Source organism: Phocoena sinus, chromosome 12, assembly GCF_008692025.1.
Source record: "Phocoena sinus isolate mPhoSin1 chromosome 12, mPhoSin1.pri, whole genome shotgun sequence".
Taxonomy (NCBI): Eukaryota; Metazoa; Chordata; class Mammalia; order Artiodactyla; family Phocoenidae; genus Phocoena; species Phocoena sinus.
In genome coordinates this window covers 48,620,638-48,637,891 of record NC_045774.1, presented here as the reverse complement: position 1 = coordinate 48,637,891, position 17,254 = coordinate 48,620,638, and the positions used below count along the sequence as shown (strand labels likewise).

The 17,254-nt window shown below is 42.3% G+C and overlaps 2 protein-coding genes across 2 annotated transcripts in view; one reads left to right on the top strand and one right to left on the bottom strand.

Moving 5' to 3' along the window:
* Window positions 1-17,254, top strand: part of SLC16A10 (solute carrier family 16 member 10) — a 136,207-nt gene that overhangs the window by 22,888 nt on the left and 96,065 nt on the right. The gene's annotated exons all lie outside the window — the stretch shown is intronic.
* Window positions 1,725-2,853, bottom strand: LOC116763657 (mitochondrial dimethyladenosine transferase 1-like). The gene has a single exon (XM_032651688.1). It carries the CDS (start codon window positions 2,850-2,852, stop codon window positions 1,854-1,856), a length of 999 nt encoding a protein of 332 aa, XP_032507579.1. The 5' UTR covers window position 2,853; the 3' UTR covers window positions 1,725-1,853.

Sequence of the window (17,254 nt, the reverse complement as noted above, 5' to 3'; positions counted from 1 at the left end):
TAGGAACTCTAGTCCTATTATTTTCTTACCTTTTAAAACTCCGAATAAGCTAAAACTGGGGTTTGGCTTCAGGAACCAGTAATGGAAGTTTTCTTACGTCTCATCAGCAAAATCTAGTACGGAGTGATCATCATGGCTTTTCACTGAATGATTGTGCGTGTGTGTCTGTGTGTAGGAGAGCAGACAGACAGACAGTGGACACAGGTCTTCGAGTAGACTTCCTCGAGTAAAGTAATAGAAAGGAGAAACATAAATGAGCAGGGGAGGGGAGTGGAGAGAGGAGGTGGGATGGAGGGGCAGGGAGGAGCAGAAGCAGAGGAAGCAGACTGAGACTGCAGTCCCTGTTGCGTAAATGCCACTTGTTTGTCATCTCTCCGTCCCTGGGGCCTGCCCTGTCCTGATGCTGGTTTTGGGCCCCCTTGGAGTCAGTGAGCAGAGTTGGCTGGGTAAAGGCGGGTGGGGCCTGGGGTCTTAGTGCCTGCTTGGTTGACGTGAGCAGACTGCATCTCCAGCTGGGTTCTGGAGTAGCAACAGCACAGATTTCCAGGGAACAGTTCCTCCTGTCATTGTTTTTTTTTTGAGAGAGAGAAAAAGCATTTTTGTACTTTTAATTGAGCAGCAAGGGAAATAAACAGGTGAGAAGGTGGGCAGAGAAATATGGTGTAATCTTAGTTCTCAAACTACAAAGTACTTTAGTGAAAGAAAGGAACCTAGATTTTATTAGCAACTGACTTTTAAATTTATTCATTAGTAATAGGAATCTAGCCCTTATGATAGTTTATAGCTTATTGTTCTCAGTAATTAAGCTCTGGTAATTGGTCCTCTAAAAATGCCAAATTCCAACTTAAAATTTCAAATAAGCATAAATAAAAAATGTCCATATTTGCAGTATCTACACTTTTTTTTGCCCAAGTACCAGGATAGTCCCAGGATTGAAGTGAGGTGATAAAATTTTAATTAAGATGTTAAATCTGATAACCTACAAGGCAAAAATGAACACATTGTGGAATCGGTTCCTCTATCATAAGGGAAAATGTGCTTTTCTCACTGCAGCTTCTTCCAGGTCCTTAAAAGTCCTTAAGAATTCCTCCAGCAGCGAGTGGCCCGGGGAGCCAGGCAAGGGCAGCTCGCTGGACTCGGATGAGGGCAGCCTGAGCAGTGGTACCCAGAGCAGCAGCTGCCCCCTGGCCGGGAGCAGACAGGACGCCCAGAAACACCCCCACGAGGGCCTGGCCAACTTCTCCGACAGTCTCATCAAGGAGAGCGACATTCTGAGTGATGATGAGGAGGACTACCACCAGACTGGGAAGCAGGGCAGCCCTACCACAGACATGGAGATCCAGTTCCAGAGACTGAGGATCTCGGAGGACCCGGACGCTCGGCCGGCTCAGCAGCCGCCCGGCAAGGACGGGCAGCCCAAGCTGGTCCGGGGGGCACTTCTGCGCCATCAGACGAAAAGCCAACAGCACCAAGAGGGACAGGGGAACTCTGCTGAAGGCGCAGATGCGTCACCAGTCCCTGGACAGTCAATCGGAAAATGCCAACCTTGATCTCAGCTCCGTTCTCGAGTGAGAATTCAGCGTCCAGAGCTTAACGTCGGTTGTCAACGGGGAGTGTTTTTATGAAACAGAGAGCCATGGAAAGGCACAATACAGGTGTAATTCAGATATGGGTTAAGTTGCTGATTTCACTTTTAAATTTATTTGATGATATTTATTCTCTTTACCAAGCTGTAAAAGGGGAAATAAGTCACACCTGGGGAGCACACATATGAGAAGTTCAACACTGTGAAAATCAACATCCAGTTGGCTGCCAGCCCCTGAAGTAGCAGCTACAGTCTGTAACTCTCCTTGTCATCCCCTTTTTTCTGATTTTTGCTTGAGTTCTTCTCTGAAATTGTAAGCAAAGTGGTGTGGGTCTTCATCACACATTTTTCGGTATGCATCACAGAGGCTCTTAAAATGTAACACAGAGAGCTGGGTGGGTCGAAGAGTAGGGTCCACATCTGCCAAGCGTAACAGTTTCCCAGTGCTTTCTAATCGCCGAGCTTCAGAGAATAACATTCCAAGCCCTCGATGGCAGTATTTCCTTCGGAACTGAAAGGCATTCTGAACGACTCTCTCCACCAACCTGAATGGCTGCTCTATCCTGGGCTGGGTCAGGGGGGTGAAAGGCACCACCCCCGAGTCCACCTCTGGTTTGGGGATGAAAGCCTGACCTGGAATTGTCAAGATGTGCTGAACGTCGCAGAGGTACTGGGCCGTGATGGAGAGGCGACTACGCTGCTTGCTTCCCGTACTGGCTGTAAGTCTCTCTGCCACTTCCTTTTGAAAAGTCATCTGGGTTCTGCCATAAGCAGAAGGTCCATTTCTATAAGAAACATTTTCAAGCCATGTGATAATCAGTGGAGTTGATACACTAAAAGGCAGATTTCCAATAATATGTACATTTGGAAGATCATCCTTCCACTGTCTTTTGAGACTTTCTGGAAAAGCCCTTTCTATCTTAAATGTCAAGACATCTCCATGGACAATTCTCAGTTTTCCAGGTGCTGCATCAGAAAGCATCTGTAATCCAGGAATAAATTGACTATCCTTTTCAACCACCAGAAGTTCAGCAACACCGGCATTGAGAATGGATCTTGTGATTCCCCCAGGCCCAGGGCCCACTTCATAAACATAAGCATTTGTCAGACTGCCAGCTTTCCTTACAATTTTATCTGTCAGCCTCAAGTCCAAGAGAAGATTCTGGGATAGCTGCTTCACGGCTTGCAGTCTAAACAACTTAATGATTTCTGGAATCGTGGGTAACGGCAGGAGACGGAAAGTGCTGAGCGTCCTGGAGGCGGCCATGAGCCCCGGCCTGGCCGCACAGGTCTCATGCAAGTCCTTCCCCGCGGTTCCTTCCTCCTGTCATCATTTTTATTCCTGAATCATCATGTTTAGTTATGCAGTTGTCTGCTGTCCCCAGCTACTTACGTATCAAGGAAGCATCTTCTGTTTATCTTCTTTCCTTCCCTTTTTTTCTTATTTCCATCTCGTTAACTCCTTTTCTTTGTTTTAGCCAAGCACACACATTTGAGCAATAATGGTTGCCATTTTCACTAGCTAGCATAGGACTTGCTCCTTACCTAGAGGACTCCTAATCTTGTGGTATGTAGTGGTGAGTTAAGAACATTTAAAGATGCCACATACATGTAACAGTATTGGTAAATCTCATAGTATTGGTTGAAAATATGAAGTTGTAGAATGTTTAACATGATACCATTTACATTTCATTAAAAAAAAAACTAAGGAAAAAATACTACCACATTTCATAGAATCTAAAACACTGTTGCTGAGATGCACCCCCATTTTATGTACACTGACGAAGGGGAAAACCTGCAGATTAAATTGTGATGTAGTGCTTTATTGTGGATTGTAAGGTGCATCTCAGTTTTAGAGATATAATATGAAAAGGCATGCGTTTTAGAATTGAATAAGGTAAATATATTTTATTGAAACATGCTTATGTAATAAAAATATAAAAACACGCATTGAAATGATATATAGCCAATTCAGGATATGATTTATCTCTATGAAGCGAGGGAGGGAAACAGATAATGGGGGCACACGAGGGGCTTCAACTCTCTATATTTTTATTTTTTTTAATTTTTTAAAATTTTTGTTTATTTATTTTGGTACGCGGGCCCCGCACTGTTGTGGCCTCTCCCGCTGCGGAGCACAGGCTCCGGACGCGCAGGCTCAGCGGCCATGGCTCACGGGCCCAGCCGTTCCGCGGCATGTGGGATCTTCCCGAACCGGGGCACGAAACCGCGTCCCCTGCATCGGCAGATGGACTCTCAACCACTGCGCCACCAGGGAAGCCCTATATTTTTAAATCTAAAGCAAATATTGCAAAACGTTAGATAAAGTTGGTTGGGGACTTCCCTGGTCGCGCAGTGGTTAAGACTCTGTGCTCCCAATGGAGGGTCCCTGGGTTCGATCCCTGGTCAGGGAACTAGATCCCACATGCATGCCGCAACTAAGAGTTCGCATGCCGCAACTAAGAGTTCACATGCCAAAACTAAGGAGCCCGCCTGCCGCAACTAAGACCCAGCACAACCAAATAAAAATAAATAAACAAATAAATATTAAAAAAAGATAAAGCTGGCTGGTGAGTTCTTATAATTTTATGTATGCTGTAAATATTTCCTATCGAAAAGTATATATTTAGAAGCTACATAAAAAGCAAGTTGCAAAAGCCTATATATATAGTGGATCTTGTTTTACTTTCTAGTATAGTATTGTTGGCCTTCCATGTCTATGGTTCTGTATCTGCGAATTCAACCAACTGTGGATCGAAAATATTCCGGGGGGAAAAAAATTTCCAGGAAGTTCCAAAATGCAAAACTTGAATTTGCCGCATGCCTGGCAACTATTTACATAGTATTTACATAGTATTCACAACTATTTACATAGCATTTACATTGTATTAGATATTATAAGTAATCTTATTTAAAGATTTAAAGTATATGGGAGGATGTACACCATTTTATATAAGGGACTTAAGCATCCCTGGAATTTGGTATCCAAGAGGGGTCCTGGAACCAATCCCCTGCAGGTACTGAGGGACGACTGCATTTGATTTTGTGTTCTTTCAGACTTTTTCCTATATCTATCATACCACAGCAGTGGGGCTTGTTGTTGTTGTTGGAAGGCCAAGGGCTTTCTACATCTCCATTTTTGTGTATGAATTAAAAGATAATACTGAAGCCCATGCGCCCTAGAGCTTGTGCTCCACAGCAAGAGAAGCCACCGCGATGAGAAGACTGTGCACGACAATGAAGAGTAGCTCCCGCTCGCCGCAACTAGAGAAAGCCCGCGCACAGCAATGAAGACCCAACGAAGCCAAAGATAAATAAAACAAATAAATAAATTTTTAAAAAAAGCCAAATATAGTCACACCACTTAACCCAGAATCTCATTCCCTAGGACCTTGCCTAATGACCCCTAAGAAAAAGCTTTATGCATGAAGATCTTCACGATACCATTACTGTAAAAGAGTAAAACTTTGGAGTCAAATGCCCCCAACTATAGAAGTGGTTAAATAAATGATGTTGATCTACTTTATGAATTATGTTGCAACTGATAATGATAATGACTTCTATGTAGCAACATGGAAAATGTTTGATGGTGATACATAGTCAGGATGTATCACCCGACTGTGACTCTAAAAATGTGCATGAACATGAACAAAGATGAAGGGAATATGGAGAAACAAACAAGCAATAGTTGTACTAGAATGGTAGAATTTTGAGTGGATTTCTCCCCTCACCATTTGTAAAAAAAAAAAAAAAAAATTGTACTTATATTTTTGGGGGAGCCAGATCTTTGAAAGAAAAATTTGAATTTCTAAGAAAATAGCAGATATTAGGATGGGGGATACTAGAAAATGCAAAATAGTGGCCCTTTTTTTTTTTTTTTTTTTTAGTGGCCCTTTTGATGATAAAACTAAAACATTCGAAACCAGCTTTGCTTTAGCAATGCACAAATTGATTATTTAAATTTTGTCTTTTTAGAAGTAAGTTGGCTGAGGGCAAGTGTGTGGAAATCAGAATAGTGAAGAGGATTGGTACAAGAAGTGGGAGGATCAGAGCTGATGTGACTAGCTTATTCATTTGCACTACCAAATAAACCAAAATTTTGGACTGTGTCTGCTTTAGTCAATATTTGGTTATTTGCTTTGAAGCTATTTGTTTGCAATAATGCCATTAACATCCTCAACAGAGCCAAAGTCTGACCCTGAGATGGTAGAATCTTAACTAATTTTATCATTTACAAAGAAACTGAAACTTCTGAGGGCATGAAGGACCATTTCTTTTCTCTGTACTTCTTACTTTGATTTTTACATCACCAGTGATTTATGGCTACTAAAAAAAGTCTTATAATTAACTCACAGTTAAGTCATCTTACCATCATAGGTAGAATGAGGCTGGTGATGATTGGGGAGGGAATAGAAAAAGACTAAAGAATTTTAGACATCTAAGGCCTTGCTGACCAGTTAATCCAGCCCCTTCACTTTATATGTAAGTAGATAAATCCCAGGGACTCAGCAATGAACCTGCGTTTTAGGCCTCCAAATTTAGTGCCCTTTCTACTAAACCACAAGGAAAGAAGGAGGGAAAGGGAGAGAGAGCAGAACCAAATTATTGACATTTTAGGGGCCATTTTTTCAGGATGGACAGAACATTGGATATGATGTCATTATTATCTTAACTTATAGATTTTACGAAGACTACCACTCCAAAACAAAAATAGGTAAAGAACATCAACAGACAACTCACCGAAGAAGAAATATAACACGAAAAAATATGCAATGTCGGGCTTCCCTGGTGGCGCAGTGGTTGAGAGTCCGCCTGCCGATGCAGGGGACACGGGTTCGTGCCCCGGTGTGGGAGGATCCCACATGCCGCGGAGCGGCTGGGCCCGTGAGCCATGGCCACTGAGCCTGCGCGTCCGGAGCCTGTTGCTCCGCAACGGGAGAGGCCACAGCAGTGAGAGGCCCGCGTACCGCAAAAAAAAAAAAAAAAAAAAAAAAAAAAAAAAAAAAAAAAATGCAATGTCATTGAAGAAATGTAAAATATAAAGTAAATGCATCTTGCTGCCTCAAGGTGAAACATTTACAGATGAACTTTATCATTCAGACCATTGGCCTTGTAGGGCTTCTTGTTGACAATCTACTCTATTTTTAGGAAATTAATTATAATTGAAAAACTGATGCAAACAGTAAAAGGCAAAGTACAACCTGGAAAGTGAATTTCATGAAAGTTGTGGTAGCCTTACACCTCTTTTTATTCATTCACTCAGTCCTGTGTGGCACCCATAGATGATTTAGCCCAGGTGGTTTTGCTGAAGTGGACCACTAGGAAGGAAGCTGTGAAGGGCTCAAAGCAGTTGAGAATAGGTATAATTGAGCACATAATTTTACTTTCCTCTCCTGCCCCACACAACTAGAGAAGCTGGTTTAGATCTGACTAAGGAAATGTCCTCATCCCCACCCAGAAGATACTACAGGGCCCCAGGAGGACGAAACCAGGGAAAGAGAATCATCAAAACAGGACTGGGACCAAAGGCAAGCACAGTAACAGATGTCCTGCTGAAGAAGATGGGGGTGGGACTTTGCTGTGACCCTGAAGGCAAGTGTGGTTCAGCGAAGCCAAGATCAAGGGGACTGAGTGGGCTGTCTGTCCTTGGTAACCATGTGCCACATCTTCTGAACAGACCTTATCATCTGGGCTAAATCAGCCCAGGAGTTCTGAAAAGAGGGTTGAACTTAATATTACTGACACACAGGGACTTCCCTGGTTAAGACTCTGCGCTCCCAATGCAGGGGGCATGGGTTTGATCCCTGGTCAGGGAATTAAGATCCCACGTGCTGTGCAGTGCAGCCAAAAAAAAAAGAAAAATCACCGACACACAAATAGGTCCCCTTAGATTCTAATTGGAAGTAAACAGGGTAAAAGTAGTAAATACTCAATGTTGCTTTCTAAACTAAATTATATATTTTAGAGATGGGCCCAGTCAGACCACATAGAGATGCTTCATTCTTTTTCATCGTCTGTAGCAAGAGTTGACAAATGGTTTTATATCCTAAAAGGGAAAGTTATGGGTCAAAGGGTATGTGCATTTTCCCACACTTTTAAAAATGTTATTTAACAATAAAGTTGCAAGAATAAGAATAGTATAAAGAATTGCTGAAAACCCTTTATCATCTCCTAACATTTTATTCCATTTGCTTTATCATTTGCTCTCTTCTCTCTCTTGTGCTCTCTGTGTCTGTGTGTGTGCATTTACATATACATACATGTATTTGACGAAACATTTTTTCTGAGCCATTTAAGTATAAGTTGAATATATTATTGCCCTTTTCTTTTAAACGCTTCAATGTGTATTTTCTCAAAATAAGGATATCCTCTTATATAGCCACAAGTTATTAACTTCAATAAATTGAACATAGATACAATATATTTCTCTAATATATGCCATCTGAATTTAATTTCATCATTTGACCCAATAATATGCTTTTTGGTATGTATTTATAATTTTAACAAAAATTACCATATTGTCTCCATAGAGGTGGTGCCACTATACATTCCCAAAAGTAGTATATGAGAATGCACAATTTACCCTCAATTGCACTAACACAATTAGTTAACAGCTTTTGACAGTGTGTTAGAAAAAGAGTGGCATTTCATTATAACACGTTTCTCTTATTCTGGGTAAAATTATATTATGGAAAATTGTAATTGGTAATCATTATGGTATCTTATATGGGTAATTTTAATAATAATTATGGATAAGGTTGAGGATCTTTTGTGTTCAGAGAGTCACTTATTTGTATTTCCTTCTTCTAAACTGTCCCTTATATCCTTTGTTTTTCTACTGGGATGTTGGCTTTTTTATTGATTTGTAGGAATTCCTAATTTATTGAGAAGCTCAGCCATTTGTCAGTGATATGAGCTGCAAATATTTTTCCCAGTTTGTCATTTGTTTTTTGTCTTTATGGTGTTTTTGTTTTTTTAAAAAAATATTTATTTATTTAGGCTGTGTTGGGTCTTGGTTGTGGCACGTGGGATCTTTAGTTGCAACCTGTGGGATCTAGTTCCCTGACCAGCGATCGAACCTGGGCTCCCTGCATTGGAAGCACGGAGTCTTACCCACTGGACCACCAGGGAAGTCCCCTACAGTGTTTTAAAAATTGTTGCTGTTTGTTTGCATTCGGGACATTTTGAAGTCATGGCAGGAATATTTTGTATTATATTTAGATTTTATAATCAAATACACAGGTGTGCTTAGATATCAGTAGATATCCTAATATAAGAAAGGAAGAGGCAGATTTTCACCTCTTAGTATAAGGAGTGAGTAAGCCAAATAAAATAGGATGCATTTATTTTGGACTTAAATAATTGCTGTTAACCCCACTGTGCCATGGGTTGTTAACTCTGGCTCTCAGAAAAAAATGAAAAACAGTTGTGGTGAAAATATTTAAAGTTGTCTGAAACTTGATTGTATCCAGGCCTTATCTAGGACTTGGAATTTTGGAAACTAAAGAGCACTACAAAAGAACTCCATAACCTTACTAGTTTGGAAACCATGGTACTGGTAGGATTTCTGGTCTTTATTTTTATTATTTTGGATGTCTTCCTTCATATATTTTATGTATCCACACTCATAATTTCCATGATAAAGGAATTTCTTTTAAAGCTGATTAGGGGCAGTTTTTTTTAGATTTTTTTTTTATGTGGACCATTTTTTTTTTTTTTTTTTTTGGCGGTACGCAGGCCTCTCACTGTCGCGGCCTCTCCCGTTGTGAAGCACAGGCTTCGGACGCGCAGGTCCAGTGGCCATGGCTCACGGACCCAGCCGCTCCGTGGCATGTGGGATCTTCCCGGACCGGGGCACGAACCCGCGTCCCCTGCATCGGCAGGCGGACGCGCAATCACTGCGCCACCAGGGAAGCCCTGGACCATTTTTAAAGTCTTTATTGAATTTGTTACAATATTGCTTCTGTTTTATGTTTTGGTTTTTTGTTCCTGAGGCATGTGGGATCTTAGCTCCCCTACCAGGGATCGAACCCGCGCCACCTGCATTGGAAGGTGAAGTCTTAACCACTGGACCACCAGGGAGGTCCCATAGGGGCAGTTTTTAAATATGTAGCTGGTTTAAATCATTAAGTAGTATTAAGGGGAACATCCATCATAGAAATTAACTTAAAATATTTAGAAATATTAAAAATATGGTCACAACTGTATTGCTTGCATCTGTCTCTATAAATGCTGATTTGCACGTTTTCATATTGCAGAATCACACTGACATTCAGAGAAAGATGCCGACATTGTTCTTCCAACATCTCTAGTTTGGGTTTCATGAAGCATTTCTTCCATTTCTCCTTTTCCTCTGTGTAATACTTTCTCAGATTCTTGGAAAAATGATCAAGACATTTTGCTCTGGGTCTACTTATAATCACTGGCATAATACCAGTGTGAAATCTGCTCATTAACATTGTTTTTTTTTTTTTCATTTTAACATCTTTACTGGAGTATAATTGCTTTACAATGGTATGTTAGTTTCAGCTTCACAACAAAATGAATCAGTTATATATATATACATATGTTCCCATATCTCTTCCCGCTTGCGTCTCCCTCCCTCCCACCCTCCCTATTCCCACCCCTCCAGGCGGTCACAAAGCACCGAGCTGATCTCTCTGTGCTATGCGGCTGCTTCCCACTAGCTATCTACCTTACGTTTGGTAGTGTATATATGTCCATGCCTCTCTCTCGCTTTGTCACAGTTTACCCTTCCCCCCCTCCCCATAGCCTCAAGTCCATTTTCTAGTAAGTCTGTGTCTTTATTCCTGTTTCACCCCTAGGTTTTTCATGACATTTTTTTCCTTAAATTCCAAATATATGTGTTAGCATACGGTATTTGTCTCTCTCTTTCTGACTTACTTCACTCTGTATGACAGACTCTAGGTCTATCCACCTCATTACAAAGAGCTCAATTTCGTTTCTTTTTATGGCTGAGTAATATTCCATTGTATATATGTGCCACATCTTCTTTATCCATTCATCTGATGATGGAAACTTAGGTTGTTTCCATCTCTGGGCTATTGTAAATAGAGCTGCAATGAACATTTTGGTACATAACTCTTTTTGAATTATGGTTTTCTCAGGGTATGTGCCCAGTAGTGGGATTGCTGGGTCATATGGTAGTTCTATTTGTAGTTTTTTAAGGAACCTCCATACTGTTCTCCACAGTGGCTGTATTAATTTACATTCCCACCAACAGTGTAAGAGGGTTCCCTTTTCTCCACACCCTCTCCAGCATTTATTGTTTCTAGATTTTTTGATGATGGCCATTCTGACTGGTGTGAGATGATATCTCATTGTAGTTTTGATTTGCATTTCTCTAATGATTAGTGATGTTGAGCATTCTTTCATGTGTTTGTTGGCAGTCTGTATATCTTCTTTGGAGAAATGTCTATTTAGGTCTTCTGCCCATTTTTGGATTGGGTTGTTTGTTTTTTTGTTATTAAGCTGCATGAGCTGCTTATAAATTTTGGAGATTAATCCTTTGTCAGTTGCTTCATTTGCAAATATTTTCTCCCATTCTGAGGGTTGTCTTTTGGTCTTGTTTATGGTTTCCTTTGCTGCGCAAAAGCTTTTAAGTTTCATTAGGTCCCATTTGTTTATTTTTGTTTTTATTTCCATTTCTCTAGGAGGTGGGTCAAAAAGGACCTTGCTGTGATTTATGTCATAAAGTGTCCTGCCTATGTTTTCCTCTAAGAGTTTGATAGTTTCTGGCCTTACATTTAGGTCTTTAATCCATTTTGAGCTTATTTTTGTGTATGGTGTTAGGGAGTGATCTAATCTCATACTTTTACATGTACCTGTCCAGTTTTCCCAGCACCACTTATTGAAGAGGCTGTCCTTTCTCCACTGTACATTCCTGCCTCCTTTATCAAAGATAAGGTGACCATATGTGCGTGGGTTTATCTCTGGGCTTTGTATCCTGTTCCATTGATCTATCTTTCTGTTTTTGTGCCAGTACCATACTGTCTTGATTACTGTAGCTTTGTAGTATAGTCTGAAGTCAGGAAGCCTGATTCCTCCAGCTTCGTTTTTCGTTCTCAAGATTGCTTTGGCTATTCGGGGTCTCTTGTGTTTCCATACAAATTGTGAAATTTTTTGTTCTAGTTCTGTGAAAAATGCCAGTGGTAGTTTGATAGGGATTGCATTGAATCTGTAGATTGCTTTGGGTAGTAGAGTCATTTTCACAAGGTTGATTCTTCCAATCCAAGAACATGGTATATCTCTCCATCTATTTGTATCATCTTTAATTTCTTTCATCAGTGTCTTATAATTTTCTGCATACAGGTCTTTTGTCTCCTTAGGTAGGTTTATTCCTAGATATTTTATTCTTTTTGTTGCAATGGTAAATGGGAGTGTTTTCTTGAATTCACTTTCAGATTTTTCATCATTAGTGTATAGGAATGCCAACATTGTTTTAAAGTATACATAAGTACACAAAAATGGGCCCGTGCACCAGAGATTAGAGTTGAGACATGTTAGTTTTCCTACATGTCACTGTTTTACAGATTTAACTTAGTTTAATTTAGGGCCAGATAACTCTGGCAGCGTTTGCATTTTCAATATGTTTTTCTGCACTTAAGAGTTTCTACACAGGGGCTTCCCTGGTGGTGCAGTGGTTGAGATTCCACCTGCCGATGCAGGGGACACAGGTTTGTGCCCCGGTCCGGGAAGATCCCACATGCCGCGGAGCGGCTGGGCCCGTGAGCCATGGCCGCTGAGCCTGCGCGTCTGGAGCCTGTGCTCCGCAACGGGAGAGGTCACAACAGTGAGAGGCCCACGTACCACAGAAAAAAAAAAAAAAAGAGTTGAGTTTCTATACCGTATAAATTTCATACCTTAAATGGAAGTAAAGTAAAATGCCAATAGGAATCTGTTATTGTGTGTATATCTCCAGTCCAAAATTACTAAAAAAGGAAAAAAAGCAACATATAATGTTGGATTTGTATTTTTTCTTTTATAATAGTGTTTATTTATTTTTACTTGTTGACAGTTTGCTTTATTTATTTATTTATGGCTGTGTTGGGTTTTCGTTTCCGTGTGAGGGCTTTCTCTAGTTTTGGCAAGCGGGGGCCACTCTTCATCGCGGTGCGCGGGCCTCTCACTATCGCGGCCTCTCATTGCGGAGCACAGGCTCCAGACGCACAGGCTCAGTAATTGTGGCTCACGGGCCCAGTTGCTCCGCGGCATGTGGGATCTTCCCAGACCAGGGCTCGAACCCGTGTCCCCTGCATTGGCAGGCAGATTCTCAACCACTGCACCACCAGGGAAGCCCCGGATTTGTATTTTATATTATAAATCTATCAGACATAAAACTCCCCTTTCAAATTGCTATAAACATTTCTAAACACTCTCAGTTTCTTTAGTTATCTTGTCGTGAACTGGTAATAAGTAGCTGATGGACCAGCACCCATCCATGAACCATTTTAAGCACTGGTCTTGGTAACTTTAACTTATGCTGTGTGCCAACAGGTACTGTAGTTCACTTGACAACCTTTTTGGAAAGAGGATGGCCATCATATCATAGTGATGATTATTAGTATTTGAACAAGATATTAGAGTTGTTGCAATCATTGCAGAATGGTTAATTTTTTTTTTTTAAGAATTGGTGGGACTTCCCTGGTGGTCCAGTGGTTAAAGACTCCGAGCTTCCAATGCAGGGGGTGCAGGTTGGATCCCTGGTCGGGGGAACTTGGATCCTGCATGCTGTGCAGAATGGCCAAAAAAAAAAAAAGAAAAAGGAAGAATTGATTTGACAAAATCTATCTTAAGATGTCAGGGTTATTTTTACTCTTTAGAACTTCTGGTATAATCTGAGCCACTCTGAAACACAGCTTATCTTGTGGGGAAGAATTTTTTTTTTTTTTTTTTTTTGCGGTACGCAGGCCTCTCACTGCCGTGGCCTCTCCCGTTGCGGAGCACAGGCTCCGGATGCGCAGGCTCAGCGGCCATGGCTCACGGGCCCAGCTGCTCCGCGGCATGTGGGATCTTCCTGGACCGGGGCATGAACCCGTGTCCCCTGCATCGGCAGGCAGACTCTCAACCACTGCGCCATCAGGGAAGCCCATGGGGAATAATTTTTAAATTGTGTGTGTGTGTGTGTGTGTGTGTGTGTGTGTATATGAGGCAAGTGGGAGTTTTGTTTTCCTAATGGAAAAAATATAAAGTGTTTAATCAAATATTTCTATTCATTTATTTATTTATTCAAAGTGTATATGGAATGATTATTGCCAAGTGATTTTGTGTATGCAATACGACCATCTTCTTAAACCTCCAGTTTAAATGAGTCACAGGTCAAATAATGACCTGGCAAACAGAATGACACACATGCTTCCCTCACTCTGTTGGAGGAGTTGAAGCAGTCTAATTACCCTGCAGGCCCGGATTAGTTTAATTCTTTGGCACCAGCATTATCAAGATTTCATTGTATTTGGAAGAACATATTTTTTAGAGAAATTGTGTTGTTATTCCATTTCCATTTAAAGCGTAGTTTAAGGAAACTTCGTGGAAAGCTACAGACTAGCCTCCTTTAAAATTTTTTTTCATGTTATAGCAAGGAATCAGGCAGGGCTGGCTTCCTGGACATGTGGCCTGTGCAGTCCCAAAGGGCTCTGTGCTCAGAAGGGTTCTGTGCTTGGTTTAATGTTTTGCTGTCAGCATCTTGAAATTCTTGATAATTTTATATTTGATCTTATTTTGTAAATGAGGTCCAGTGGGACAGTGGAGCCTGTGCTGGAGGTTTGGGGCCTTGGCTCATGTGCAGTTCTACCTTTCCATATCCCTAGGCCCTGTTCTGCTTCCCCTTCCAGCCAGTGGCCATGTCCACTGCTACCCTTCACCTGGGGTGCTGACTGGCTCATGTTGGGGAGGAGGAGGCCCATGTTCTGCTGTCACCCTCTACCTCCTGCTGGGGCCTGGGTACAAGTTCGGGGAGGGTTGGGGTCAGGTGCCTACGTCTCGCAGCGTTGTGGGGAGTGGTGACAGCCAACCCCGCCCCAGGCTGGCAGCACGCTGACACGTTTGGTGTGTCCGCCTCTAGCTCGCCCCCAATCCAGGTGTCTACTCTGTCCAGGTGTGGAGGTTTAAAACCCCTTGGGTGTCCCTTAGCATGATTGCAGTGACTGGCCAATGGGCAGGAGAGACGCCTGGCTCTATTTCCCCACAGCCTTGGTCTGGTTGGTGGTCAGAAGAGAAAAGCCAGCAGCCATCAGGCCTGAGCATATGCTTGCAACACTGCCCCGCTTCCCCACCCGCCCCTGAGAGTCCATGCTCTTCCCATGAGAACCCTTGTGCCCAGAGGAGTGCTGTTGCTTTGGCTGCACGCACACAGCACCTTCTCTTCTTCCTTCCAACCTTCTTGAGCCTGGCTTGAATTGGTCTCTTCTGGCTAGCTCCAGGTACCTTCTGGGGATGGGCTGTGAAATGTAAATTGTGTAATTTCAGTGATTCTACATATGAGTTAAACATTCTTATATTTGCATTTAAGCCTGGCATTGCACAGCATAAAGATAGTTATTAGAATGAATTTTATCGTCAAAACTTTTTATTTTTCTTTACTGTGACTGCACAGTTTCAGTGGCCTCTGTTGATTTGTTTCAGATAGAAAGGTAAGCTCTCTTCAAGTTGGATCATACAAACATGAAATCTAATGTGTGATGAAACGGACCTGTGAAGCTTTTTGGTCAGAAGAGTAATTCCCCTGAATTTACTATATTCCCACTGTATATAGTAAATTCTGCAGGAACACATCTTTACTATACTAAGCAGGTGGTTTTTACGTGAGCATGTAATGCCAGGAATGATTTCTGCTCCAAACTAAGTTTCCTTCCTGTCCCCCTGTCCCTGTGCCTGTCAACGTCCTGGTTTCTCACTTTGGGAGCCCATGGGGTTTTTGACCATGGCTTGCCCTTACGGTTGCTTGTGAGTCTCTTGGCCTTGATAGATACGGCCCTTCGCTCATGCATTCCCCTCATTGACAGCCTCCCGTGTCTTGCTCTTATATGTCCTAAACCTGGACCTGACTCTGCCCCTTTGCTTCAGTCTAGTCTGCTTCTTGGTATTCCCTAGAAACCCACATCAGTTGCATAGACAAAGGAGATGATTTGGGATTTTAAAGATGGAACCCAATACGCTGTCAGAAAGTCCAGCGATCCTGGCTGGACTGGGTCACTGATTTTGCAGGCAAGAGAAACTTTAATGCTTGTTGGACTGTGCACCAGTGAGAACTCCCTTCTCCGCAGTGGCTGGCTGGGGAGGAACTCTGGCCTTCTGCCTCACTCTGCTCTGATTGAGATCATTCAGGTGCAGCACTTCTATGCAGACATAACGCCTGGTTTAGGTGAGAGCTCTTGTTGCCCGGTTCTTGTCAAGTTCTTAGCACACTCAGCACAGCTTCTGCTTCCCCGAGAGAATTGGTGGGTTCTTTTTAGGCTGTTTGCTGGGTTGGATTCACCCTCAGTTGCTGACCATTGCCCATCTCCTGGGAGAGGGGTGCTGAGCATAATGACTAGATACTGCTGTTGGTATTTTATTTACTACCAGTTCTTCATCACTGAGAATCATTTCATTTAGAAAATAAACATTGCCTCACCTGTTCGTGGCATAATATTTTTCACCTTTGCCTTTTACTCACATGTTGCATATTAACTTTCCTTCTGAAAAGATCAGCATGATCTTGGAGCTGGTGTGAGCTGGATCTTATTACTCCCCACGTGTGTGTTTTTATCTTCAGGCGTTTCTTCGGACTCTAGCCCATTCCTCCCACCTGTCCCCATCCTAGCAGGCTGATCTCTGCCTGGTTCCACAATAACTTTGCTTCTGGATTTTTATCTCTTCTTCTTCAAAGAAGTCTCTTCAGATGACTACAGTGTAATGGAACCCTTTCCCTTTCAGCCTCTGGATTAATTATTTATTCACTTGTGTAATTCATGCCCACGCTCACGTATGTGTTAGTGTTGCTCTGAGACTGTTGCTCCCTCTGGAGAAGGATCTGTGTCTGACAGTCTCCTTCCTCGGTGTCTAATTCAGTGAGGATTAAATCAGGGAGACCTCCTGGCTGAGGCTCACTGCCCCTCAGTTACTTGGTTCACTGTTTGGACCCCAGAGTCAGGAGTTGGCAGTAACTTCGTCTGATTCTGTTGTATTCCAATAGACTAACAACCAGTAAAAGTTCCTAAATATTCTGATATAGGTCTAAGGGGCAAATAGGAATCGGAGCTCCTCATCAGAGATAGTTTCCCTGGGGTGCTGGATTTGTTTTTGTCCTTCTTCATACTAACTTCTGTGACCCTCAGCTCGAAGGGTCCTTTCTCACCTAAATGCCCTCCCGAAAGGAGGCACCAACATTCATTCATCAGAAAAAGAGCAGTACAGTTTCTGTGGTGTTACCATCAGAGAGACACTGGCTTAAATCCCACCTCCTCCCTTTTTTTCCTTTTTAAATCTCCAAGAAGGCCCAGAGTTGGGGGTCAGGACTGGATGAGAAGAAGCAGGAAAGTTAGCCGGTCAGAGGTGGGAAAAAGCCATGGGCTCCAGGGCTCTACTCCAGGACACACTGACAGGAAGCAGTAGGGCAAACCAAACACTCTGAGGTCCTAAGAGAAAATTGGTCTAAGTCCAGGGTGA